The following is a 27,506-nucleotide window of genomic DNA, read 5'->3' on the forward strand; positions in this document are numbered from 1 at the left end:
TTGGGGAAAATGGCACGTGTGTTGTCTGTCTGCCTTCTTAGGGTGTTAGAGTTTCGAGAATTCTTAGAATTTCATCCCGTCAAACCCCCTTAATCTTTTAGATGAAAGTAAGGCCCAGGGAGGTCAAACAAGTTGTCTGAAGCCTAAAGAGAAGTTGCTGTGGCGCCAGGACTGAAGCTTTCCTCCTGATGTTCTTCCACGCCAAGCTCTGTCCCACTGGGCTCCCCCTCTCTCCTTCACCTGCTCTGCTCCCTGGCAAGGGACTCTGTGACATGCCCATTAAACTAATAAGGGACCATTCTAGATCCTTCTAAAACTACTCATTTAAAGGAAACTATTTGAGGGAGCTTCATACAGATGTTTCTAGGGGTGCCACTTGCAACGTTTTCCCCCCTTTTTAGGGGTTTTAACTTTCAGAGGAGAAAGGGAAAAAAATTCAGGTCTTTTTGAAGCCTCCTGTAGTGGGTTGAATGGTGCCCCACACCTCAAAAAAGGTATGTCCACCTGGAATCTGTAAATGTGACCTTTTTGGGGAAAAAAAATCTTTGCAGATTGGAGGGTTCAGCCATAAGCCAAGGGACCGTGGGGCCATCAAAAGCTGGAAGAGGCAAAGGGTCCTCCCTTAGAGCCTTCAGAAGGAGGGTAGCCTCACCCACACTTTGATTTCAGACTTCTGACCTCCAGAAACTCTGAGAGAGTAGGTCTCCGTTGTTTTAAGGCACCACTTAGTGGTCATTTGTTATGGCAGCCCCAGGAAGCTAACACATCTGTCATGGAAAGTGAGCTGTGAGCAGGAAGAAGGCTGAGAACCAGACTGCTGCCTGCAAACGGGAACTGACCTCACTTGGTCTCATTTCTAGGAGCACACTGAGGCCATTTATGAAATGTTCTATGTGCCTTGAGCAGATGTTCAAGGATGCAGTTTTTTTTTTCCAGAAGCTCAGACTCATGAAGGAGACTGACCAGCTTAAAGGCAATAGCAGGCATCCACAGAGGGGCAGCTGGCCAGGGGAGGCTTTTCAGAGGTGGGGACAGTTGAACGGGGCTCTGATGGGTGAGCAGGAGTTCGCCAAATGCAGCAAGCGGGGCACGTTGGTGTAATGAAGGCTCTGAGGTGGGAATGGTCAAGCGCCAGGGTCATTTAACTCAGTCTGGCTTGAAGAAAAATAACCAGTGTTAGGCAAGGGGTAAGGAGATCGCTCCAGTGGGGTGTGGTAAGAGGGGACAGCTAACTAGGGCTGCCATGCCTGGAACCATAAGCTTGGGGACAACGCGGGATTTGTCTTCCCCTGCTGCCCCTAGAACAGTGCCTGACACTTAGCAGACGCTCCATAACCATCTGTTGAATAAAAGGAGAAAAAAAAAACAAAAAAACCCATGTTCTACTCAGTAGATGAATAAAAAGCACTTGACAAAATCCAACTCTTTCATAATAAAAACACTCAACAAATTAGGAAGAGAAGGGAGTTTCTTCAACTTGATAAAGGGCATCTATGAAAAGCCCACAGCGAACATCACACTTACTGGTGAAAAACTAAAATCTTTGCCGCTAAGATCAGGCACAAGACAAGGATGTCTGCTCTCACCACTTCTGTCCAGCACAGCTCCTTGAGGTTCTAGTCAGGGCAATTCGGCAAGAAAGACAAATGTGGAAAGGAAGAAGTAAAACTCTCTGTTGATAGATGACATGATCTTACACATAGAAGACCCTAAGGAATCTACAAGCAGACACAAAACAACTATTACAACAAATAAGCAAGTTCTGGAAAGGGGCAGGATACAAGACGATTTACAAAAATCAGTTGTATTTCTACACACTAGAAATGAGCCATCCAAAAATTAAGAAAATTGCATTTACAATAGCATTGAAAATAATGAAATACTAAGGAATACATGTAACCAGAGAAGTACAAGACTTGTACACTGAAAAGTATAAAACATTGTTGAAATTAAAGAAATAAGACCTGGTTGGGAAGGTATCGCTCAGTGGTAGCGTACCTGCTTAGCATGCAGGAGGTCCTGGGTTCAATCCCCAGTGCCTCCAATAAATAAATAAATACATACATAAATACATAAATAAATATATAAATAAACAAACCTAATGACTCCCCCGCCCCCTGAAAAAATAAAATAAATGATGGAAAGACATCCTACATCCTACATTCATGGACTGGAAGACTTAATATTGAAATTAAGATTGCAATACTCCCTCACATGATACACACATTTAATATGAGCCCTATTCCAATTGTATATATATATATTTGCAAAAATGGACAAGCTGATCCTAAAATTCATAGGGAAATGCAAAGGACCCAGAATGGCCACAACAATCTTGAAAAAGAAAAAGTTGCAGTATTCATACTTCCTGAACTCAAAGCTTACTACAAAGCTACAGTAATCAGATCAGTATGGTACTTACATGAGAATAGATACCAAAAATCGATGGAATAGAATTGAGTGTCCAGAAATAAACTCCCATATTCACCATCAACTGATTTTCAGCAAAGGTGTCAAGGCCATGCAATGGGGAAAGACCAGACTTTTCAACAAATGGTGCCAGGACAACTGGACATCCACACGCAAAGAATGAGTTTGGACCCACCTCACATCATACACAAAAATTAACTGCAAATGGATCATCAAAGACATAAATGCAAGAAAAACAAGTATAAAACTGAAGAAAACACAGGTGAACATCTTCATGACCTTGGGCTAGACCAAAAGCACAAGCAAATAAAAACTTAAAAATGGATAAACTGGACTTCATCAAAATTAAAAACTTTTGTATATCAGAGGACACTAAGAAGAAAACGAAAAGGTAGCCTGCAGAATGGGAGAAAATATTTGCAAACTGTGTATCTGAGAAGGGACTAGTATCCAGAATAAAAAACTCTTATAACTTAACATAAAAACACAGGTTAAAAAATGGGTAGAAGGTTGGAATAGATGTTTTTCCAAAGAAGATACACAAATGTCCAGTGAGCACATGAAAAGAAGTTCAACATTATCATCCACGAAGGAAATGCAAATCAAAGCCATGAGATTCCAGTTCACACCTACTAGAATGCCTACAATAAAACAGCCAGATAATAAAAGTGTTGGTGAAGATGTGGAGAAACTGGAATCCTTATACATTGCTGGTGGGAACATAAAACAATACAGTTGCTATGGAAAACAGTGTGGCAGTTCCTCAAAAAGTTTAACACAGTTACTATGTAACCTGGTAATTCCACTCCTGGGTATACACCCCAAAGAATTAAAAACATGTTCACAAAAACTTGTACACAAATGTTCATGGCAGCTCTATTCATAATGGTCAAAAAGTGGAAACAATGCAAATGTCCATCAGCTGATAACTGGATAAACAAAAGCAGTCTATCCATACAATGGAATATTATTTAGCCGTCAAAAGGAACAAAGTCCTGATACATGTTACAACATGGATGGAACTTGAAAGTATTATTCTATGTGAAAGGAGTCAGACACAAAAGGTCACATACTGTATGATTCCATTCATAGGAAATGTTCAGAATATACCAGTACGTCCATAGAGATGGAAAGTAGATTAGCAGTTGCCTAAAGCTATGGGTAGAGGGGGATGGAGAGTGACTGCTATTGAGTAGAGAGTTTCTTCTCGGAGTGACGGATGTATTTTGGGATTAGATAGTGGTGATGATTGCACAACTCTGTGCATAGACTAAAACCCACTGAATTGTATATTTTAAAAGGGTGAGTTTTACACGTGAACTAGATCTCAATTAGAAACAAACGGAAAAGTATTTTTCAATGATGTATGGGACTTAAAGTGATGGTGGTGGGCATTGTGGTAAAAATAAAATATGGAAAGAGAAAAGCCCACAACATCTGTAGAAGGAACTGAGGCAGGCCACCGAAAACTAGATTCTTGCCCCAAGGTTGAGTCAAACAGCTAATAGGTGATGGAAACAGAATTATTACCCAGGTCTGTCAGCCTTATGAGCCCTCTGCTTGTAGCTTCTAGCTCTGCACTGGTCCAACAGGAAAACAACTAGCTTTTGTGGCTGTTGAAATGTGACTAGTTTGATTTAGAATGAGCTACAAAAGCAAAATACACACTTCAGTGGGGAGAGGGTATATCTCAGCGGTAGAGTACCTGATTAGCATGCACGAGGTCCTGGGTTCAATCCCCAGTAACTCCATTAAAAAGTAAATAAATAGACCAAGTTACCCCCCAATAAAAAAATACACACTGGGTTTTGAAGTCTTAGTATTGTGAAAATAATGTAAAATATCTTAATTGTTGTTTTGTACTTAGTACATATTGAACTCATACTGTTCTGGATATACTGTGTTAAATAAAATACATTCTTAAGGGGGAGGGTGTAGCTCAGTAGCAAAGTGCGTGCTTAGCATTCAAGAGGTCCTGGGTTCAATCCCCACTACCTCCATTAAAATAAATAAGTAAACCTAATCACTTCTCCCCCTCACCTCCCCCCAAAAAAAGCGAGAAAAAAAGAAAATTAATTTCACCAGGTTGGTTTTTTTTTAACATTATAAAATGTGACTGCTAAAACTTTTAAATTACGTTTGTGGCTTGCAGTGTATTTCCATCGGACAGTGTTCCTCTAGAGTATTGAGCCCTTGGGAGCAGCGTAGGAAAGGGTGACATTAATTTATTCATGAAATAAAATGTCACTAAGCATCCTTGTCTGAAACAGCCTAAAGCTGATTACACGGGGTGCTGGGGAGGGGGTGTCACCTGTACCTTCAATCCTAAAGGGACAGAGGGAAGGCATGGGTAGATCCCTTCCTTCCCCCAAGGGGTTGTTGCCTTGCTCATCAGATCCAGGTATGTCCGAATGTCTGTGCCTAGTCAAAAAATCTGCCAAGCGTGGCGATTAAAAATGGCAGAAAAGGGTGGGCATCTTGTGTATTTTGACAAGATTTACTATTTAAGCAGAACTCGAAGAAATAATACTTTCAAAAGCTAATCATCTAATGCGAAATACATTTGATGATTGCCTTTCAGTCTGAGGGTGAGCTGGGTGGGGGGAGGGGGGTGGTGAGGAGGGTGGAAAACTCCAGGCGAGAGGAAACTTTGTCAAGTTTATTCTTGTATCCTTAGCGCCTGGAACAGTGCCCAGCACATAGTAGGCGCTTCTTAAATATTTAAGTGAATTTAGGTGCAGAATTACGTATGTGTGAGGGTGTATTTTCCAGGGGAGAAGGCCTCTGGCTTTTGTCCGGTCTCAAAGGAGTCTAGGCTCCCAAGGGGTTAAAAACCACTTAATACCGACAAGGAGTGAAATTTATTTGAAATCAATGTCAAGAATTGGTTGTCCTTAATTCTGGGGAGTAGCCAGACCTCTGCGTCTGGAATGATCTACGTGCTTAAAAATACCACTCGCCACCATTTTCTCCAGGTAATTTTCCATCCCTGCCCCCACAGTCAAGGGGGAAAAAAAGTAATTTTGCAATCCTACCTAGCTGTTTTATTAAAAAATATACAAATTAAGCGGTTAAAGAACAAATCTTCGGGCGCCGCCAGCGAAGAAGAAGAAAGGGACCCACGCGGGCCTCGGGCACCGCCGGGACCCCAGCCCCCCAAACTTTGCCAAGTTGCGGACGCCGAGCGCGCCCGGAGGCGCGGGGCGCGGCCGCGGGCGGAGCCGCCCCCTGACGCCGGGCCGCCGCGCGCCGGGCCGCCCCCTCCCGGCCCGGGCCGGCCCCGCTGGCTCCGCTCAAAGTTTGCGGCCGCCCCTGCGCCCGCCCGATGTATGGGTGATATACTGCGGTGGTGTCAGGGTGAGGGACGGCCATATTTGCCGGTGCGGCCCGAGCCGTCAACAACAAAAAGTGCGCGGGAGCTCGGCGGGCGCACGGACGGGCGCACGGACGCCGGGGCCGCCTCGCCGCCGCCCGGTCTCGCCGCCGCCGCCGCCGCCCTCGCGGGCCTGGCCCCGCTGCGCCCCGGCGCGCCCCGCCGCTCGGGGGGATGTCTTACAAACCGAACTTGACCGCGCACATGCCCGCCGCCTCCCTCAACGCCGGTGAGTGAGTGCGCCCCGTGGGCCGCGCACGCCGCGCCCCAAGTGCCTCCAAGTTGGGGACCCGCGCGCCCGGCCCCAGCCCCGGTTCCCGGGGGCCCGCGGCGGCCGGGGGCTGCGGGCACCGGGTCCCGGCCCGGGGCAGCGCAGCCGCCGCCGCCGCCATGATTCCGGCGCTCGCGCTGCCAAAGTTCGCGGGTGCGCCCCGCGCCACGGCGGGCCTCCGGCTGGGCCGGGCAGGGGCCGGGGCCCGGGGCGCGGGCGGCCGCCGAGGTCCCCCCCGCGCCGGCGGCCGAGGGCTCGCGGGGAGCGCGGCGACCGAGGGCGAGGGAAGCTTTCTCGGCTCCTTTTTCCTCCGGCTTTTGGGCGGCTCGGCGAGGGCCCCTGCCGGCGGGAGTCGGGAGCGGCCGGGCCGCGCGGGGAGCGGGGCGCCGGGAGCGCGGCGCGGGCCGCCCTGGGGGAGCGGAGGGGCAGGCCCGGGCGGGGGCCCTGGGCTGCAGGGGTGCCCGTGAGCAAGGCCAGGCCACGCGCGGGCGGCGCTGCGGGCGGCGAGCGCGCCAGGTGCAGCTGCCCCTGAGGGCGTGGGGCCGCTGGGGTCACCGGCGGTGCAGGGGAGGTCGTCGGTGGGCGCTCGGCCTGGCGCGCGGGAGCGGGGTGCTCCAAACGGGGCGCGCGGGAGGTCCCCTCTGGCGTGCGCGGAGTGAGAGAAGTTGGAGAAGACCCGGGGCTTCGAAGTGCCTGCAGGCGGAGAGTGGGGGCGGCATCTCAGTCCGGGCCGCGCATCTTGGAGCCCCTAACTCTAGGTTTAGAGGACCCCTTCCTGAAGAAGCTGCAGGGGCCATCCTCTCCCCTCCCTGGGGCTGGAGCTGGGCGGTCCCAGGAAACTCCTGGGAAGTTGTCAGGCAGCTTTAGGCTGCGCCCAGGGTCTTGCCCCAGTGACCGAGGGCGACATGAGGAGGGGAAGGTAAAATTGTGGGGTTCAGAGGTGACCGGCCTTGTCCCCTCACCAAGGCCTTCTCCTTTACACTCTTGGTGGGAAACAAATTTAAGAAAAAGTGAGGCGCGTGGAGGGAGGCGTGGTGGGGGGGCTTGGCGGGGAGGGGATTGGCCATGCTGGTCAGAAATGCCACGCTGGCAGTTGGCCGAAAGTTTTGGGCCTTGTCTTCAAATGTTGACTCCATAACTCCAAAAATCCGAAGAGGGACCCAGAAAGCAGTATTTATGTATATGGATGTACATATATACACACGGATTACATGCATATTTGATTTAGACACAGATTTGGGGATTGGAAAGGGTTAAGATTCAGAGCGTGGATGGGGGGCAGGTGGATAGTTGAGTTGGTCAAATGTGGACTCGAGCAAACAGCCACTGCTTTCTCCTCAAATGTTCTCACCTCCTCTGGGGTCTGCAAACCTCACAGAGACAGGCTTTGTGGCCCCTGGTATTTCTCACTGCCTCCGGCATCTGACTCTGGGGTGGGACAGGTGGAGGGTCTTGCTGCCAGCCTGGACAGGGGAGAGATCTCATGCCTGCCCTGGTACAGTTGAGGCAGGGGCCCTAAACTGGGACCTTTGGGGATTGGGGTCACAGAGTGACAGAGTCACCCACTCAGGATCCCTGAAGCCCTGTTCTGGGCTGGCTAGCACCTGTACGCAGATTTTCTTCTTTCTCCTATGGTGAACTCCAGGAGGGGTGGTGGGGGGCTGCCCCCCTCCCCGTGGACCTCTTTAGAAAGCCAGGATCTCCCCGTGCCATTTGCATCCAAGATGGACTCTCCGATGCCGCTCCTCCAGCTTCCTTGTCATCATCCCTCACGCCCTCCGGCCCTGCCTCCTGCTCGCGAGTTGCCAAGCCGCGGCCTGGCCGGTGGTGGCAGTGGCGGAGTTAGACAAAGCCCCCGCCTCCCCGCCGGAGAGCCCCCCCAGGCGCCCCAAGTGGCGGGAAGGCCGCCAGCTCCCCGGGCCCAGGCCGCTCTTTGTCTGGCGTGGGGGCGGGGAGCCGCGCCTGGCCCCAGGAGCTGCTGGCCTCTGCCAGTCCCTCCCTCAGCTCCGGGCCCTCCCTGGTCCCCGCACACTGCGCGCATTGTCTGCGATGCTCTGAGACGCCGGTGCTCACGCCCAGTCTGGTTTTCTCCCTGGCCTCCGGCAGCCAGACTGCTGGCCCTCCCTGTGCCTGCAGGGAGGAGGGGGCATGAGTGGAACTCGGGGTCCTCCCGCCAACTTTCTCCAGGGCCACAGACACCCCCCTCTCAATACCCAGTAAGAGACTGGCACCGGTACAGAATCAGGGTCACCTGCCACATCACCCAGGCCATGGGAAAGTGAAGCTTCGAGCTGATCATTTGACTCTCACCTGCCTCCAGGCCCCTGACCAAGATCTCATTCCTCCCTCCCTCCCTGAGCCCCTCAAGACCTAACCCCAGCACCATGGAGGAGTAGGATCTAGTCTCTAGACATTCTTTTGGGAGCTATTGCCTCAAACAGGTGGAGAAACTGAGGCCCGGAGAGAGAAGGGCCTTGTCTCAGGTCACACACCAGGTGTGGCACAGCTGGACTGGCTCTTGGTCCCAGCCCTTGCCCATACGAGAGATGGGTCAGCGAGGCAAGAGGAGGAGGGCAGGAGGTGGTACAGGGAATGCCCAGACGGTGTCCTTCTCACCTCCTGCCATGGAGTTGGAATCTTCTAGATGCTGTGAAGTGCTGAGCAGTGCAGCACACCCCCCATCGCCCTCCAGTCTTGCATTTAGCATCCTGGACTTGCAGAGAAGCGTAATAACTTGTAGTGGTCGGGGCTTGAACCCTGGCCTGGGGCTATAAAGGCCGAGCTGCCCAGACCGCACTTACCACCTGCGTCAGAAGAAGGTCAGGAAATTGGGGTTTGACTGATGTGGTGAGGGGTGCACTCACCCTGCCCCATTCCTGCGCTCTGGCCCCCCCACACTCACAGTTGCCTCACCCGGAGGTCACAGACGTGCCTGTAGTTCCGTGGCACAGGTGTCTGAACATCCCCACTTCAGAGACGGGGCAGTGAGGCTTGGAGCAGCTGTGCTTCACAGTTCCCAGCTTAGAGGTGGCAGAATCCATGTTTCCTGACAGGGCCTCCTGTGTTTGAGCATAAACCTGGGCCCCAGGGAGAAATCCAGGGCAGGCCTGAGACCAAGGAAGACATCTTGGGGAGAGATCTGTCCCCAGCTCCTGGACAGAGGGACAGGTGTGGTGGTGTTAGCCTCTTCTGCACTGTGTGGCCTTGGGCAGCGCCCACCCTCTCTGGTCTGTGTCTCTACGGTGAGGGGTTCCAGGGCCCCTTCCAGCTCCATCAGCCTGAGCTCCTGAACTTCCTTCCTCCCCTGCCCCTCCCCTTGCCCGCACCAGATGAGCAGCTGGTTGGCTTGGCCGGCCTGGCACCAGCTGTCCATCCCCGGGGCCAAGTCTGCAGAGCCCACTGTATGCGTGAGAGAGAGACCGTTTGGCTCCGGGGGCGGCAGGCAGAGGGGAAGCTGCTCCCCGGCCCTGCGTGGAGGCAGGCGGGCAGCTGCCGAGGAGGGCTAGGTAAATTCTCCATGGTTACCGCTGTTTGTAATTCTGCAGGACATCCTTTACCCACTAATGGCCACTCGGACGCCATTATGGGTCTGCATGCTTCCAGCTACTGAGCTGGAGCTGGAAAATTCCCTGCTGAGGACCTCCCCATCCCCTATCCAGGAGACTCCATTCTAAGCCCCACGTGGTCCCTCTGCTGAGGGCCAGTGTCTCCCAGTAATGCAGTCCGTTTAAGTGGGGTCTTACTCCTCCCCTTGTGGGGTGCAAGCCATCCAGGCATAGACTCATGCCGTCAAGAGTCTTGTCCCCTCTTAGGGGAGGGGCAGTGGGAGCTCAGAGAGTTGAGGGGCTTGTCTGAGGACACACAGGCTGTGATGTACTCCAGATTCCTGACTTTGTGTCCAGTGCACCAGTCTCTGACCAGGGTTAGGTCTCAGAACCTCCAAACCTCCCCCATCTTTCTCACCGTCTAGCCCAGCACAGGTTTGGACACACAGGCAGTCTTAGCCCAGGTGTGGACCAGTCTTAGTAGCAAGTGGGCTCTTGCGGCAGCCAGGTGGCTCTAGGATGTCGGCCTCTGGGGAGCAGGATGCAGGGAAAGGGGACTGCCAAGGTTTAGGCTGAGAATAGCCAGCAAATTTCATCTTCGGTAACAGTCTTAACTGCATGGATGGGAAGGATTTCTGTGGTTGATTAGCGACGTTTGCTGTGATGGGCGTAAAGAGCAGCGGCCTGTTAGCTACAGTTTATCATCAGTCACCTAGGCCAGGTGCCAGCCATGGCCAAACTACAGGACAGGAGTAGGGTTCTCTACCCTCGAAGGCAAAAGCCCACTGTTGGTCGCATGAGTCTTGGGTAGGGAGACTGTTTTGGGACTCAAGAGTCCTTACATTGGGTACAACTGGCCAAGGCTACTTAACTACCGACTCCCGTCTCTTCTTCCATAGCTGGGAGCGTCCACCCGCCCTCCACCAGTATGGCGACGTCCTCACAGTACCGCCAGCTGCTGAGTGACTACGGGCCACCATCGCTAGGCTACACCCAGGTAAGACAGCGGGGTGGTGTGCGGGGAGGGGAACCCATGGATGGCCTGGGCGCTGAGGGCACCTGCTCCCTGCCATCCGGGAGTGGACATGATGGAATGGAGCAGTCGTCCGCGCTTCCTCAGCCCGGGCCCCTGGCTGGGTTCGTGTTCAGGACTTGAGGCATCAGAATGGAGGGGTGGCAGGGAGTTTCCTGGGGGACACTGAGTGACAGGAAGGGGTGGGAGAGCCCAAGGAAGGCCAGAGTTTTCTCCCTAAGAGCCACAGTTTCTCTTGGGGCCACCACCTGACATATGTCCCTGGTGGGTCTCCTTGTGCCTGGTCCCTGGGGAAGTGAGGCCTGGCCTTAACTCTGACTCTGAGCTTGGATAGGAGAGGGGACCCCGTTCCCACCCACTCCCCATCAGGTTGTGGCCCCAGCAAAGAGGCTGGGGCCCACATCCTAGTGGAGTCCAGGTGGGTTTCATTGAGAGCTGGTGGGTTTACACCTGGTTCCACCAGTTACAGGACTGTGACCCCCTCCTTGGTAACCTCACCAAGACCGGTTTCCTAACTGGGCTGGTGGGTGCATGGGTGGGATAAGCCGGAGCTCCAGCCACGGCTGCTGCTGCCAGGGAGGTGCTGCCACCAGGGAGGTGCTGCCACGTGGGGGGGACCTGTGAGGCCCCGCCCTCTGTGCCAGGGCCGCCAGTGGTGAGATTCTCTCCTGGGGCTGGAACTGGTGTTCCGAGGTCGCCATGGAGGCCGGCCCTGGGGATACGGTGGTGGCTCATAGCCATGCCCCGCCAGGCCATCCTGCCTCTGGAAGGGAAGTGGGCACGGGCTCAGGCTCCCCTGAGGAAGCGATGGCAGGAGGCTGGGGCCAAGCGCAGCCTGGACAGGCCCCGCAGCACCCCGGCCATGAGGCAGTGGCTGGAGGGGAGGCAGGAGGACCGTGGGGCCCAGAGGAGGTGCCTGGAGGATGCTGAGGAGAGAAGGAAGGACCTGGAGGCCAGGAAGCAGAGGAGGGAGGAGCAGGCGAGGGACTCGATGGGGGAAATGGTGGCTGTGGGAGGAGAAGTGGGGCTTAGGGGGAGGAGAGGGTGAGTCCCCAGCAGGCGGCCTCGGCCCTCAGGCCCACAGGCACCCAGCCTCACTGATCTGGGTGTTTGCTCAGGCTCTTGGTAGGGGTCTGGAGAGGAGGGGTTTCTGTGGGGTGGGCCCTGCTGGTGGGGGAGGATGGATGAGTTTAAATACACTCTGGGCTCGCTCTGGATGGACTTCGGCAAGTTTTGTGGTCGTGCTAACTCAAGTATGGCCTCCATCTCGTTCACCCACTCTGGGCCCTCAGCTCCCGGGATGCACTTGCCCACCTCTCCGGCTGCTGCTTTAGGAAGTTCTCAGTGAACCTTTCCTTGTCAATAAGCCAGTCCTCCTCTTTTTTCATTTGAGATGATGAAAGAGCTTTCTGGAGACTGCGGAGTGTGTAGGGACAGGAGAGCGGGCCCGCTCCCTGGTCTCTGGTTGTCCCCCACAGGGGACGGGCCTGGCCCCGGTGGAGGCAGCAGCTCTGGGAGTCTGAGCCAGGCCTCCCTCTCTCCACCAGCCTGTCCCTGGGCTCAGTGCTCTCCCCGGCCCTGCCCTTGCTGCAACTGGCATGCAGTGGGGTCCTGACCATGGTATTGGGATCAGGTTCAATCCATCTGAACCCTCTTCTTTCTGATTCCAGGGAACTGGGAGCAGCCAGGTGCCCCAGAGCAAATACGCTGAGCTGCTGGCCATCATCGAAGAACTGGGGAAGGAGATCAGACCCACCTACGCGGGCAGCAAGAGCGCGATGGAGAGACTAAAACGGGGTACGTCGTGGGCCCTGGACGCCCCTGCTGGGTGACCGCAGAGCACTGGCTCTTTAGCTGTCTTGAAAGATTTTCTGGGGAAGACAGAGGATGGCTGATGGAAGAGTCCCCTGTGGCACAGGGGCTCCCGTTTTGTTACAGAATTACCATTGGATGGGGAGACATCAGGCAGGGAGAGCAGGTCTGTGGGATGTAGACTCCTTAGGGTCTGGTGAGGGGTGCTTGGCAGCCGGGGCCTGGAAGAAGGGAAGCCGTAGCGGGTGAGCCTGCCTCGCCCTACATGCTCCTGGGAGGGTCCACCTGCCTTAGAAGGGAGTCTTTGTACCCAGATCCTGCAGCTCTGCCTTAGGCCGGCTCCGTGCCTGTTGGCTGACGCTGGGCCCAGGGAGCCCAGGGCGGCCCAGGACAGCGGGCTCCCTCCTCTGGGCGAGGCCAGTGACGTGGGCCCTGTTGCCCTCTGCTCTCCTCTTTGGAAGGGGGTGTGTGGTCCATCCTAGTCTGGGGAGGGAGAGGAAGAACGCTTTGAAGTTCTTTCATGACTGAAGAGGGGAGAGAGGGCGGGAGGATGGTACCACGGGAGAAGAGTGACTCACATGAAGATGCGACTGACCAGCCGACTTCAGAAGGAAGGGAAATAGGTTGGTTGCTCCCTCGTGAAGTGAAAGGGGAGTGGAGGGGAGAAAAGGGTTTCTACTTTAGAAGGCGGCAGTTCAGCGCACGGTGGCCTATGTGCAAATTTAATCTCAGGAGGGATTTGGGTCGTCCCCCCCAAAGGTTAGAGAAGCAACTTGGAAGGAAAGTGAGAAGGGAATGTTCTGTGGTTATAAGTCTGGGGCGCACTGGGGTGCACAGGGGCGCCGCTGTCCAGGCCACGGCTCCACGGCGGTGGGCGAGGCTGGCTGAGGGCAGACTCCTACCCAAAGCAGTGGGCTTTACTGGGTTCATGAAACCTTTGTGAAGAGACTGACTGGTTGCCAAGCTGGATTGGGCGATGACAGGCAGGGGGATGGGGATGGGGACTGGCAGGCAGAGGCTGGGATGGAAGAGGGCTTGTGGGGAGGGAAGGACCTTGACCCTAGTCCAGTCCCGGGGTCAGGTGGGCATGGCTTTGCCCGCAGTCCTGGTAACTAGAGAGCTGGTTCCCCAAATGGAAACGCCTGGGAAAACGCCGGACCCCAGGGTCTGACAGGCGCTCTGCGGTCACCCAACAAAGCCTGCAGTTCAGGTCAACACACGTGTGTGCCTGGTGGCTGCTCCAGGGCACATCCGGGATGAGCAACTGGTCCCGCAGTCACCCTGACCAGGAGCCGGAGCAAGCTCGCCAAGTTTCTGTCACAGCAAGTAACACGGGTCATAGGGCGCGAGGGAGTCAGGCGCCAAGCGTGAGCCAAGAATGTTTTTTGTGGTTTTTAATGGTGAAAAAAGTAAAACTCTGGGACATCTGAAAATTACGTGATGTTCAAACTTCAGTGTCCGTAAGTAAAGACTTGATGGAACGTGGCCACCCCCGCGGCTTACGTAATGCCTGTGGCTTCATGGCTCGACGGCGAGTGGAGGAGCTGTGACAGTAGCGCAAGTGCGGGGAGAGCAGGTCGGCGAGGCGGGGACACCTGAGTGACGTGAGGTGTCATTCCCAATGTCCTGAGGGGTCCACTCTTAGAAGGAGTGGATTCTTGGTGTCTAAGTTCAGTAAACGCAAAAAAAAAAAAAACAAAAAAAAAAAACCCAAAACAAAAACCCCCAATGAACAATAAATAACTCTAAACCATAGAGATAAAATTTGGCGGAGGATAACAGTGCAGACACCCCTGCAGGGACGGTCACCTTTAGCACAGGATGAAATTTTAGGGAAACACAAAGGAGTCTTGGCTTTAAGGGGTAGGATAGGATTCGTAGTGCCTCTTCCAGCCGCTCCAATCCTTGGGTGTTCGGACTGCAGATCCGAGTTCCATTCCAGTTTGAGGGCTTCTCGGCTGGTTGCAGAAGGACCCTCCTCCTCTTCTGGAATGGGTGCTGTTGGCTGACGCCGGCCTCTGCTTCTCTTCCAGGCATCATCCACGCTAGAGGACTGGTGAGGGAGTGCTTGGCTGAAACGGAACGGAATGCCAGGTCCTAGCTGCCTTGGGAGCCTGGAAGGCTTTCCATCTTCCTAGAGAAGTTACAGTTCATCTCCCCTGTTCAGATGAAACTTTGTTTTCAAAATGGTAACAGTTTGGTTTCTCTGTGCCCCTCCCACGGCTCACTACGTCTGAAGCTACAGTCTGTAAGATTAAGGAACGGTTTTGCAGTTGATTAGGGTTTACATTTTAAATAGTTAGGATCTACCCAGGTTTGTTTTTCTTTAAAGCATTGATTCAAAAGATGCACGTAAAAGTTACCTGTCTTACAGCAGACTAGTTTGCCTCCAAGGTACCGGTGTCTTGCTCTCCTGTTTTGAATACATTTATGTTATTCAGATTGTTCTTTGTACCTTTTCATAAGCTGATACAACTTGAAGGGTTTCTTGTTGTAGTGCGGACTGACAGCACACTTAACCTAGTAGCCGGTCCCCCCTCCCTCCCTTTGCCATACAGTGTAGGTTCTGCTTAATGTAACTTCTTTTTTGCTTAAGCATTTGCATGACTATTAGTGCTTTGAAGTCCACTTTGAAAATGCACAAGTTATAAATACAGAAGAAAGAGCAGCCTCCCAAACCAAACCTAACAAGGATCCCTGGAAGCTTCCCTAAGACTATGTAGATTTCAGTTCCGCCTTTCCTGTAAGTTGATCCAAACATCTGGAACAAAATGAAACTGTTTGCATCTTTGTATGTATTTATTACTTGATGTAATAAAGCTTATTTTCATTAACAGCTTGTATTAAGATGTGGGTTCCTTGAATTCTTGGTGATGTTTTAAAGAACAGCTCCCAGAAACGTTTTGTGTGACAGTGTCAGTAGCACAACGGGTCAGAGATGGGATGTGTCGGGTGAGTCAGAAGGCAGGGGTGAGGTGAAGCTGCGTTAACACATTTTAGCTGTAGCGGATGTAAGCGTGCATCCGAACAAAACCGAGAGTGGAGGCAATTCTGCCCTTTGTGCGACCCTCTTCCCCCGGACCCCGAGTTAGGCTACTCGCAGGTTTTAGGAGCTTATCCTGTGAGGATTTCCTTTTTTTTTTTTTGGTATAGCGCAGCTAGCTACTAAACTCGAGCTAGCTACTTCATCCTGTGCTCACTGGAAGAGCTACCTGCCCTGTGCTGGGTCAGCTGGGCCGCCTCATATGTGTTGAGAACCCATGTGGTGGCCCGACAGTGCCTTCCAAAGGGACTCTGAGGTCATCTTTACTATATTCCGTAGGCACTGGTCCCCACGTAATGAGGATTTACCGAAATGAGGGATGTGGTCACTTTCACAGGCCTGAGGCTGGGTCCCAGCTGTGACAGCGCTGGAGGTGAGGAATGGATACCGGGGAGTCGGCCTGTCTGCATCTCCTTCATGTACATGACAAGACGTTCCAGAAGGCTCAGAAAGGAAACAGAAGTCGAAGCCTCTGTCCCTCCAGTCTGAAGCTCCCCGAATTCCCCCCTGCTGTTATGGTCTTTGTGTACCACTCCAGATACTTCGGTTGGCTGCTTGCTAAAAGGAGGCTGGGACTGGGAACGGCCCTGCACACTGCGACCAGAGGTCCGGAGAGCCTTGTGAAGAGCTGAGCTTCCAAACCAGACCGCTCCAAGGTGAGAAGAGCCTTAACTGGCTTCCGGGAGCGGCAAGCTCACTTGGACGCATGTGCTCCGGTCTTCATGAAGAAACGAGGCAGACCCGCTGTCTGACAGTGGCCTGCTCACCTCCTGGTTCATTTCCCTACTAGCATTATGCGTAGACTCCAGATGTGTTCTGACAAATCAAGCTACTAACCTTGCCTGGCCCCCTCCCCCAGCAGTCTGTAAGGTCGAATCCAGCTTGAGTGATGGTGTCAAGCAGATTCACAACCAGGTTTGTGAAACACCTCTTATGAATCAACATACAGGGAATGACGTGTGTATGTCCACATCAGAGCGGTTACCTGTCAGCACACAGTCCATTGAGCTAATGGGGTAAATGGGCAAGTGACTTACTAACATGTGGAATCCTTCTCCACCTTGCTTGCTCTTATTCTCTTAACCTGACTAGTTAGGCTAACTGACATCTCCGTGTCACTGACCAGTGACCTCCCAGCAGATGACAGGGGAGCACTAAATGCCATTCACGTTTGACTCAGTTCTACAGTTTTCCATAAAAAAATTCCTTATTAGTATTCATGCTTTTTTTCAAAAAAATTTTTCATTTCTAGTATTTGATACAGTAAGATACAATCACACAGATGTATAGCTTAGAAGGTGACAGGCTTCTAACTCCGGCCCAGGTCAAGAAGCAGAACTCCGTCAGCTGCCCAGAAGCCCCTCCCAGCCCCACAGCACAGTGACAACCCTCCCTCCCCGAAAGGGCCCCTGTCCTGCAGAAATGACGTCCTCGTGTCTCTGTTCTGCACAGTCCGCTTGCCATGTGAGACCTCGGCTGTCCCCGGCACGCACTCCCCTTGCAGACCCGGCGCGGCGCTGGCGGAGAGCTCGCCGCCCCGTTCCTGGAAGCGCCCGGCAGGTTCTTTCAGTCGGAATCTGCAGTCCTTTCTCCAGGAGCAGTTCTACTTGATTCCCACTGTTCTCTCAGGAGTTTCTTTTTCTCTAGCGTTTCCTTTGCTCTTTTTTTCCTTTCTTGCTTTCTCTTCTCTGCCTCTCGTCTTTCTTTGCAGACAGGACTGTTTTCGCCGTTGTAGAAAACATCCACTTTCTCCTGCAGGATTCTCCGCGCTAGCTTTCTGTTCTGATCGACGGATCTCGTCTGGTGGCACTGTAAGAGATGATATTTCATCATGTGGAAGCCAGCGTTCTGGGCGGGACCTCAGGAATCATTAAATTTCAACCTCGACCCTTTACAGAGGGGGCAGGCCCGCAGAGGCAAAGCCACTAGTCGGGAGTCCCAGTGGGTCAGTGACAGGACAAAGGCCCCGCCTTCCCCCCGAGCTGTATGAGATGGCTTTCACTGACTGTTTCATTATTGGGAGTGTTGTGTTTTTTTAGAAGTAACAGTGGCTTTCAAATGACTTAAAACTCCCCATATATTTTTTAAAGCATCAACCAGTGTGTCTAGCTGGTGGCCAGGGAACAGGCCCTTTGTGTGCACCATTTATGAACACAGACTTCTGTCTGAGGGAGGAGAGCAGCCTGCTTTTAGTCAGCCGTGATATTCATTGTGTAACAGTGTCGTTACGACAGGCGGGTGCCTTGCAAAGCTATTTGATAAAAGAAATCCTGTGAAATTAGGGTGACAGAGTAGTACTAAGAGCAGATGTGAAGTAGGTTATACAAAACAGGTTAAACACATGAACTGCAATCATTTCAGAACTTTGTTTGTTGCTCATGAATGCCACTTGTCCCAAGGAGGAAGAGAAAAGGGATTGAGGTTTTAACTAGCGTGCTCTTGGCTCAAAAACATGGCAGCAAAGAACAGCTGTTGGGAACAGACTTCGGGTTTGGTCTGAGTTGACTCCTGCAGCTGTAGGAACCGCAGTGCCTCAGATTCCACATCACCGAGTGTGGGCCTCTGAGAATTAAAAGAGTTCATGCAAACTGAATTTGCTTAGAACAGCGCCGGCCACGCTTATACGAGAGGTGAGTATCTGCTAACCGTGTCGTCTGGCTGGTATAAGGAGGCCTGCCCCTGCTCGCTCCCCTGCACCTCGAGGCCAGTGCTGCCTTCAGGGCCCTGTGGGTGCAGAGTGGAGTAACAGACCCACTGAGAGGCAGTGGGGCCACAACCAAACCAGAAGCAGCAAAAAGCACCGCACCAGCCTGCCCTGTGGGCGCCAGCGTGCCGACAGCTGGTGGGACTCTGATCAGAGCTTGGCTTTGTATACTCAGCAGGAAGACTCCCCCTGTGGCCAGTGTTTCTCCTCTGAGTGCTGAAAACGCTTTGCTTCTGTTACCTCACTCAGTCCTCCCTCTCCAGAGAGGTACGTGTCACTGACATTTACCAAAGGGGACGGAGGGACACGGAGGACGCGCCCATCTGAGTAGCCGGCCAGGTGGCTGAGGGCTGAGACTGCTGGCGGACAGCCCGGGCCCATGTGCTGCGGGGGGACCGGGCCCAGGCACTGCCGCAGAGCTGTGTGCAGCCCGGGGGCTCCACCAGAACCGGGGTGCCTGCCAAGTTCAGGGACGGCAGCAGTCAGAGCCTGGCTGCAAGGATCCCAGAAGGAGGCTCCTGAGGCCGTGCAGGAGGTTCCCCCTGGGAGGAAGGCTCGGGGCAGAACACGAGTCCTGCAGTCCCTCTACTGCCCGGGCCACAGCGAGAACACACCTCGGCCGAAACTGGATGACCCCACAGCCTCCTTCCTCTACCTTGACGACGATGCCCGAGGGGACGTGCCTCAGCACCACGCAGTTGCTCGTTTTGTTGGTTGCCTGGCCCCCTGGACCATGTCCTTTTACGAACTGCTCTTCGAGTTCACGCTCATCCAGGGAGAGCAAAGCAGGGTGGTCCTTCTTGCCTGCCACCTGGACCGGAGTGACCACCATTCCCAGGGAGAGCAGCGCTGGCTTCTCGGGGAACCGGAGCCCCCATGGCACCATGCACACCCTGGCCAGCCGGGCAGGAAAACGAAACAGACCCGAGGTGCTCATGGCTGCTCAGGACCTGAATCAGACAGAAAGGACAGCCCTTCAGGCTTGTTTGCTCCCAGGATTATGCTTCAGGTTCTAAGACCCCCTTTTATGAACCATTTCAAAAGATGACCACCTGTCGGGCAGGCAGCAGATTTGGGAAATGAGTGCAGACAGATTACTCAGCAACACACACCTCTCTCCGGCCCGGCATCATCCACTGTGTTCTCAGCAGTGCACGCCCTGCCAGCTGATAAATGTTTCCTTATACAGACCAAAAATATCTTCAAAGCACCCAGAGGTGCTGTTTTCTCAGGAAGGAGAGGCTTTCAGTGTGAAATTCAGAAGAACGGAGCCGTAATTTGATAAGGAAATATTACATAGTACATCAAGCAAGAATTAGGATCTGAGTCAAGTGACATTATTTAAATGTGTGAGAATCTTTGAAATCAAAATGGAAAGACGACAGTATGTGATAGTCTATTTTATAGCTGAGCTTAAACAGTCTGACGCAGTAAATATCACTATCAATCAATGTCATGATTGTTGTTTTTTGAGTGTTTCCAGTTTCATGGATTTGAATAGGAACATCTGTTCCCTCAGAAGCACTGCCAGTAACGTGATCCAACTGGTACTCATCGTCAGAACTACCAAGTCATCTGACTTTTCATTAAGGTGCCTGTTAGGTACAAAATACCGCGCGGGGCATAGTGAGTGATGTGAAGTCAGAGAGCTAGACGCTGTCTTCATGGAGCTCACAGTCTAGCTGGAGAGAGGAGACATTCAGCAAGAAAGCAGCACTGAACAAGGGGTTTAAATAACTACTCGAGACTAGCATAGGGCTGAAACGTCTTCGTCGACACATGAATGGTACGGAGGGTAACAGCCGTGAGGATATGGGGAGCCCCACAGCACTTGCTTTTCTTGAGGGGAGGAAGGCAGAAGATCTGAAAGGCATTAGCTCTTTTCAGAGATCTACATCCTCCCCCTGCAAGTGCGGGGGGAGTCATAAGCTTGGCCCGTCGCCTCACCTAGAAGACGGGGGAACAAGCCCCTCTCCACGCAGCCCACACAGGCATAGAGTAAGATCAGAAAGCAGTTTTCTGGAGAGGGCTTTGCTGATACCTCTGACGGCATGGGACTGGTTTTTAGCAAAGTCTCGCCCAGGTGGATTTGGGGACCTACCACTGCGCCACTCGCTTGATACTTCTTGATCGAGGATTGTCGGGGCACCAAAAAACCCCCCAAAACCAAACCAAACCAACCCCGCAAAAAACCCAGATGTACTGCTCTTTTTAACAACTGGTTCCTGTGAGGCCCTGAACAGCTTCTTTCAACTACTTGAAACCTTGTAAACTCTAGCTCGTGGCAGCGGGCCTCGAACTCACGTAGCAACTGGAGTTCACCTAAGCCAATTTCTTCGGCCAGAGTAACTTAACATCCACCAGATTATTTCACCAGGTTTCTCTGCTCATTTATCTTCACCCCAGTTGACTGCTGGCCTCGACCGGGCCCAGCACTGGTTGCTGGATGAGCACCGAGGAAGCGTAATGCGGACACACGCCATTAGGCGTTGCTTCCTTGCAAACAGGCACATGTTCTGTTATGTGAAATCTATGCGCCTGTCTTACTTATCACTGCAGGTGACACGGGCCGTTTTTAGAATGAACATTCTTCATCTATCTCCACTGTATCTATGGAAAATATATATAATGAAAGCCTTACGCCGATGCTACAGTTCTGTGACTGGAATTATGGTCTAATTTATATCTTCTTTGTGAAAAGTGTGGTGTTCAGTGTGTTCCGTCGGTCCCAGTGGGTGATAATTAAGGAGGTGGTGGTTCGAAAGGTGCTCGGTGGCTACCAAGGGAGGTATTTTGAAGCAGAGTGTGCCAGGGAACGTGGTGCTTTAAAAACTGGTTTTGTTTAGTGTGTGTGAGATATTCCACAAGTATCCTCAGGAAAAGATAAACGATAAACGCAGGCATGTTCTGTGAAATCTCTACAACAAAGAATCTGCTCCCCTTTAAAGCTGTGATGAGATGTCCAAAATTTCCCTCCTCTTATTTCTGCTTTCTGTCCACAGAACAAGATTCCTTTGTGTATCAGACAGTGTCTAGTTCCTGGATTAGATTCCCGATGGAACAGGAGCCCGCTGCCCCTCTTTGGGGTTTCTCTTCTGCTAGGAAATCGGACCAGGCGGGACAGCAGGGGAATATAGTGCAGTGACAAAGGAAGGAAGGAGGTCTGAGACAGGGCGAGACGCCCAGACAAAGGGCGGAGAGGAGAGTGCTTTTATCAGCTGCTCCGTCACCGGCCCACTGTTTCACATCTACCTTTCTGCCCTAGTTCAGAGCTGACACACACGGGAAGGTCTCCCACCCAACTGGAGTTCAAGAAGGTCCCCAGGGTTCAGTCACTGGCTGCTTTGTTTAACAGCTAATTCCAACAGCCAATCGGCCAATTCCAGATACTTTTAGTATCTCCTGGAGCTCTGGCCCTACTCCAGGGACGGCTAGAAATGACAAACACACCCACGGTTCCACTTCCCGAAAGCCCAGAGAAGAATACGGACTGGGTTTCAGGTTCTGTGATACCCACAGAGCAACCCGAAGCCTTTGGGGAACAATAAAAGCAGCTCAAATTAGAGCTCATCGTGACATTAAAAAAGAGAAAAAGAAGAATGGTAACAAGCCGTGCGAGGAAGGGGGAGCCAGCAGTCTGGACGCGTACCCTGATTCCTTCCCGTGACTGAGCGTCAGTCCCGGGCCGGCCCTCCGCCCTGACATCCCCTCAGCTCTCTCCCTCAGAGGATGGTGTCTGCACTCAACAGCGGACTGCGATTCAGGTCAAAGCCTCTCTGACTCAGTCAAGGTAGAGATAACAGGGCTGAGGCCTTTACGACAGCGAACGTTAACTTGCTCAGTGAATATTTTCAACACCTACTGCGTGCCAGGCCCAGGCCTCAGTGAGTCCCAGGAGCCCAAAGCATGAAAGGAATTCAGACGTCTGTGAGTAAGACATGTGCCAGAGTCTGGAACGGGGGCCACGCTGTGGACCAGTGGTTCTCACTACACTGTGCCCCTGGGGCACCTGGAGCGCTGCCCAGCGGGACTTGGAACCTGCACCCTGTGAGGCACCTTTCTTACTGACGGTACCCAGCTGGCACACAGTCCCTCCTCCGGCTTCCACGATCAGCTCAGACCAAGGCAGACTCCTCGGGCAGGGATGGCATGACCCGAGCAAACCAGCACAGGTTGAAGCTCGATGCAGCAAGGGGAGGCTTGTTGCACTGCAGCTCGCATGCTCTGGAGAGCAGTCAGGGGATGGTTTATGTCTCCGAGACAGAGAGGGGTATCTGGATTGGTTTTCAGGCAGACATAGCCTATCAGTCTCTGGGCCCACGTTCTGGATGGCATTTTGCCTAAATTCACTGTTCAGGTATTTTTAAGTAAGGCAGAGTTCTAGTTTCTCTTAGCCACAACTTTCATGGTGTGTCAGCCTTGCAGAAATGTCATCAAAACTGACTGAGGAAGGAACAGATGTGGAGATTAGCTGAAATGGGGTACTTTAGGAAGAATGATTGTCAACGCTCTCACCGCTCAAACATTCACCTGTAGACAAGTGCCCTGGGGACCTTGTTAAATAGAATATGGCTCATTAGGTCTAGGGTGGGGCCTGAGACTCTGCATTTCTGACTAGCTCCCAGCTGAGGTGGTGGCTTCTGCAAGGCTCTAAGGCTTGCCTGACTGTTCGCTGTGGGCCCCAGGATCAGGATGGGAATGATGGAGACGGAAGAGGTGTAAAGGAGGGTAACAGGCGGGAAAGGAAACCATTTAGAGAAAAGAATTAAATGAATTAACGATCTGAGCTAAAAGAGAAGATGAAATAGTGACAAGGGGATTTAGAAACTGGGTCATCTGAAAAAAAAAAAAAAGAGGAACACCAAAAATGTTGCTTCTATTGCACTGATGTTCTAGAACAGCACTGTCCAATAGAAACAGAGTGCAAGCCACACGTGAAATTCTAAATTTTCAAATAGTCACAGTAAAGATAGTAAAAAGCAATGGATGAGGTGAATTTCAGTATGTTTTAATCCGTATATCCCAAATATTACTGTTTTAACATGTAATCAATATAAAAAATTGAGATTTTTTAAAAATATGAGGTCTGCAAAATCTGACACGTGGCCACACTTCCAGCATGTGTCAGTTTGGACTAGCCACACGTGCTGGTGGCTGCCGTCCTGGGTGGCAGCAGCAACAGAACTCCTCGGGAGCCTGTTGGGAACGGAGACCCTCAGGCCCCACCCAGGCCTCCTAAATGAGAACCTGCATTTTAACAAGACCCTCAGGTGATCGGGAGGCGCACTGAAGCCTGGGAGGCACTTCGGGGACAGGAATTAGCAAGTTCTTCCCGCTGCTGGGACAGACGCTTGCAGAGTGTTGTTTCCTATGCTTATAACACCTAAGAAGCTGAGACCAGAATTCAGGAGTGCCGAGCACCTGCTTGTCATGGTCTTGTTTCCCCTCCCCAACAAGGAGGGTGAAATAGGTCTTAAAACAATGACCTAGTCAATGGTGAAGGACCAAGCACAGTGAGCTTGGGCAGACTGATGGGCAATATTGCAGCTTTAAAAAGACAAAATGGCCAGCTGATGGCACCAGAAGCTAAGTGAGAGAATGATTTTTCTGAGAAATGCTTAATAATAATTCATGTTTCAAAAGTGTGTTTTGGAGCTCCCTGCCGAATGGGAGTTAAGCTAAAGCAGCCCTTCTTTCTCTCCCTTTCACATCCAGCTCATCCTCCTGTTGTAGTTGCTCGAAATCCTCATGAGGGCTGGGGCACCTCCTCAAAGAGAACCACTGCAGCTTGAAACACACCCTGCCGTCTCCTAGGCTGGGGGCTTTACATGGGAGATAAAGCACTGTCACCCACAGTGAGGGTCTCCAGAGAATTATTCCTCAAATAAGAAAAGCACAATAGATTGAACAGGAAAGGACAGCAGAGCTCTTCTTGATTTGGGGGAACGAGGAGACTCTGGTCTGGTCTAAACTGCATAGGCTTACCGCTGCACACAGGTCAAGAGACAAAGCGAGGAAGCCGATAAAGAGAAAAGCTTTCAGTTCACACAGTACTAACATCCCGTCTCGTTTTTTTTTTTTTAAACAGAAAACTTTGAATCCACAATTGCACCTGGCCTATTTGGGTGCATCACTGTGATTTCCTTCTATTTATGGCATCTAACAGGAAGTTTATAATTTACCAACTACACTATTAAAATAATACAGGAACACACAAAAGCAGCAAAAACAACATTCCACATTTTCCTCTAAAAATCTCAGAGATTCTATTACCATGAATGATGCCTTGTATTTGTTTAGGACTTAGGTTTTCAAAGCACTCTGAAATACGTTATATTTCATGCAAATAAAGAAAAGAAGGGATACGTACTATGTGGATGGTTTCAGGAAGACTTATTTTGGAAGAACAGTGGGTATTCCATTGTTTTAAAATAAATCTGTCCTTTCTACTGCTTGTTTCTTTACCTTTCAGAATATCTCCAGATTTGTTACTCCTCCAGCTCCTTAAAAAGCGTCAGCTCGTTTTCCTCACCTTCTTTTCTTGACTCTCTCCTTGTCACTTTTTTGTCCCTGAAAGGCCATCCTGCATCGTAGTCAGTGTGACCTGCGTCAGTGTCTCGACTCCATAATCAACTCACTGTGCAACTCTGGCTACGTTTCCGCATCTGTAAAATGGACATAATACCAGCTAGGTTGAGAAGAAACTCGTATGTGTCGCCACAAATGTAAAGCACTTGGTAGCACTTCAGATCCCTAAGGTACAAAGCTCAGGAATCTCTTGTGGGCTGACCCCATAAGCCCAGTCTGCAAACTGACTATTTCATGGATTTTCGTTTGAGAAGCTCAGAGTAAAAGGGCATCTAGGACATGACCTGCAAATTATTATACGTGGTATGGTCCAATTTAAGAAATGCTTGGAAACCATGAAATTACCAAAGACGTGCTGTTTGGTGAGGTCATAATTGTGGTCTATGAAATCATGGGCCAAAGAGATAATTATGATGCCAAGAATAAAGTTTGACTTCTCGGTAGGTTCAAAAAGGTAAAACTTGAAAGATAAAAACTACCTTCATCAAAGCAAGTCCTGGTTTAAACATAGAGATCTTTAGGAATTATCTACCATAGTAATAAAAATCATAAAGGACAGGAAAGATGAAAAAAAGTTGTACTTATATGTACACCTGATCATTTCCTTTCATGTTTAATGGTTAAACTATAGATTGAAAGTTTTAGAGTTCCTCATTTTTGCTATGGATAACTGCCCTTCCCCAACTCCCACCAATGACAAGCTGTCTGGATATTAAAAATGAGTGACACAAAGTAACACCCTGGTTAATGGACATTAAATGCCTCAAGCCATTAGCAGTCACTGTTACTGAACAGCTTGATCTTATCCCAATCAGAGTGAAAGCTCTCCACTCAAAACTGTCAGTTTGAAGCCTTCATGGCAAAAGAGAAATAGTTGAGCAATATGATGTTATAATAAAATCATATGGTAATCACATCCTTATAAGGCCATAAAATAGTGGTGTAAGCTTGCATACCAGTAATGCAAAATCTCCAGTATGAGATGAGTGGGGTTAAATTAGATTAAGTTATTATACTTAATATATACTTGAAATTCTGAAGTCTTCTATTTCTGTTTCCTGTATACAGAAATCATTTCCATGGACTTTAAAGACTACCTCTTTAGCTGTTTATGAAACTTCTCTCTAGTCCATTTAGTCAAAGGAAATTTCTACTCTGAATTTGTAAAAATTAAGGCCCTACCAAAGAGCTTAACCTAAGTTAAGAAGTGTGGTGTAAATTTACCAAAATATTTCATATCAGCTGGTTAACAAGGTAACTCTGAAAATCAGAATATTAGCTCCTGAACATGTTGGCTTATTAAGACATTAGTTTTTTTTTTTTAAAAAGTTACCCAAAATCACACTGCCAAAAACCAAAACCAAAAGATACACAAACTAAACAGAGTCCATCTGATTTTGTAGTGAAAAGCAGTGATTTCCTGCCCCTTGCATGGTTAGGAACTAATCTCTAGTACTCCATTTTGGGGTCAACATTTTTCTTGCAAGGAAATACACCTATCTCTGCCTGGAGCTGTATCAGGAACCCATATTTTTTAGTTCTTCTGTGAGTGCAATATTCTACGGTGTCTCAAGTAATAGATTTTGTAACTAACTGAAATTAGTGATATAACTGACTTTTTTTTTTTTTTTTTGGTGGGCTTGAAACATGGTCGCTGAAATAGAGCCATGTGCTTAAAAATAGATTTTTGTTAGGTATTACACGAACATAGTACTGACTGGTGAATTAACACAATTGGGGGAAGGATTCAATTTATTTAAGCTTGAAATCTTTCATACACGAATGGGGTTTTGGATAGATTGAATTTTTACTGTTGAAACAAAATTGGTACATACTCCTAGGAGGCTCAGATCAGATGGAATGCCTCTTGGCAGATTTGTCATTCCAAGGGCAAATAATATCTGCTTCACTCTGGTTTCTCAGGCACACCTAAGTGACAAGGATGGAGAAGTCCCTCTACTTTGGTGTGGGCTCAGGACATTTGGAGGGAAATCTAAGAGCTGTAAATACCTTACAGGTTAAGAACATTAAGTCTGAAAAACGCGTACTGAATAGTGTGTATGAGACGGGCTGGGGACCGGGGGGAAGGAAGCGGGTTCTCTGTGGTCCTTAAAGGTTTGGCAAAAACAAAACAGCCCCTCTGCCCAAACAGGCCGCGCTGCTGATAGTTCCCTAAGGCTCTGCCGAACAAGGAAACCAGGATCTTTCCATTTGTCCTCGGGCCTCGGTGGAACTGTTTTCTCCACCACGGTGGGCTCTCCTCCTCTCCCCAACCAAGTCCGTGAAGAGCCCCAGAGCCGACCCCCACCAGCCTAGGGTAAACCAGGTCCAGGGAAAATTTAGCTCAGGGGCCTGGCCGGCTTCACCTCACCGCCCGCGGGGCCTCAGTCAATTGGTTGCGCGACTCACGGTCGCAAACCAGGAAACTCAGGTTTCCCAACTCCAAGTCCTCTTGCCAGAGCCCCCGATAATCGTGGGCAACCGTGTGGGTGCCTGGCTTCTCCGAAGACGCTTACCTGGCCTCAAGACTGGCCTCTCGTCCCCAACCTTTTGGGGAACCCGGATTCGCCGCAGAACCTGGATCGCAAACGCGGTCCCGTCTGCGCACGCGCCGTACTCTTACCGCAGCTTCCCCTCACCAGCCTGAGGCCTGTCTCACTAACTGCGCATGCGGGAAGCAGAGGCTTCTTTTCCCGCGGAGCGGCAG

General features: G+C 51.0%; 2 protein-coding genes across 5 annotated transcripts; one reads left to right on the forward strand and one right to left on the reverse strand.

The window, feature by feature from the left end:
• Positions 1-5,690: 5,690 nt before the first annotated feature.
• CDK2AP1 (cyclin dependent kinase 2 associated protein 1) lies at positions 5,691-15,300 on the forward strand. 2 transcript variants are annotated; one of them, XM_074356434.1, is made up of 4 exons: positions 5,691-6,032; positions 10,519-10,616; positions 12,323-12,449; positions 14,498-15,300. In XM_074356434.1, exons 1-4 carry the CDS (start codon positions 5,978-5,980, stop codon positions 14,563-14,565), a joined length of 348 nt encoding a protein of 115 aa, XP_074212535.1. In that variant the 5' UTR covers positions 5,691-5,977; the 3' UTR covers positions 14,566-15,300. The 2 variants fall into 2 exon arrangements, with proteins under 2 accessions (XP_074212535.1, XP_074212534.1); XM_074356433.1 differs by lacking the exon at positions 5,691-6,032 and adding an exon at positions 9,435-9,580.
• MTRFR (mitochondrial translation release factor in rescue) lies at positions 13,844-27,466 on the reverse strand. 3 transcript variants are annotated; one of them, XM_010969711.3, is made up of 4 exons: positions 27,316-27,466; positions 24,744-24,876; positions 18,867-19,161; positions 13,844-17,316 (listed from the first exon to the last, which is right to left on the reverse strand). In XM_010969711.3, the coding sequence occupies exons 3-4, from the start codon at positions 19,146-19,148 to the stop codon at positions 17,074-17,076; spliced, it is 525 nt and encodes a 174-aa protein (XP_010968013.1). In that variant the 5' UTR covers positions 19,149-19,161; positions 24,744-24,876; positions 27,316-27,466; the 3' UTR covers positions 13,844-17,073. The 3 variants fall into 3 exon arrangements, with proteins under 3 accessions (XP_010968013.1, XP_045362454.1, XP_010968012.1); XM_045506498.2 differs by having other exon boundaries at positions 24,582-24,876; XM_010969710.3 differs by having other exon boundaries at positions 24,677-24,876; positions 27,316-27,465.
• Positions 27,467-27,506: the final 40 nt, after the last annotated feature.

The sequence above is a fragment of the Camelus bactrianus genome, chromosome 32 (assembly GCF_048773025.1).
Source record: "Camelus bactrianus isolate YW-2024 breed Bactrian camel chromosome 32, ASM4877302v1, whole genome shotgun sequence".
NCBI lineage: Eukaryota > Metazoa > Chordata > Mammalia > Artiodactyla > Camelidae > Camelus > Camelus bactrianus.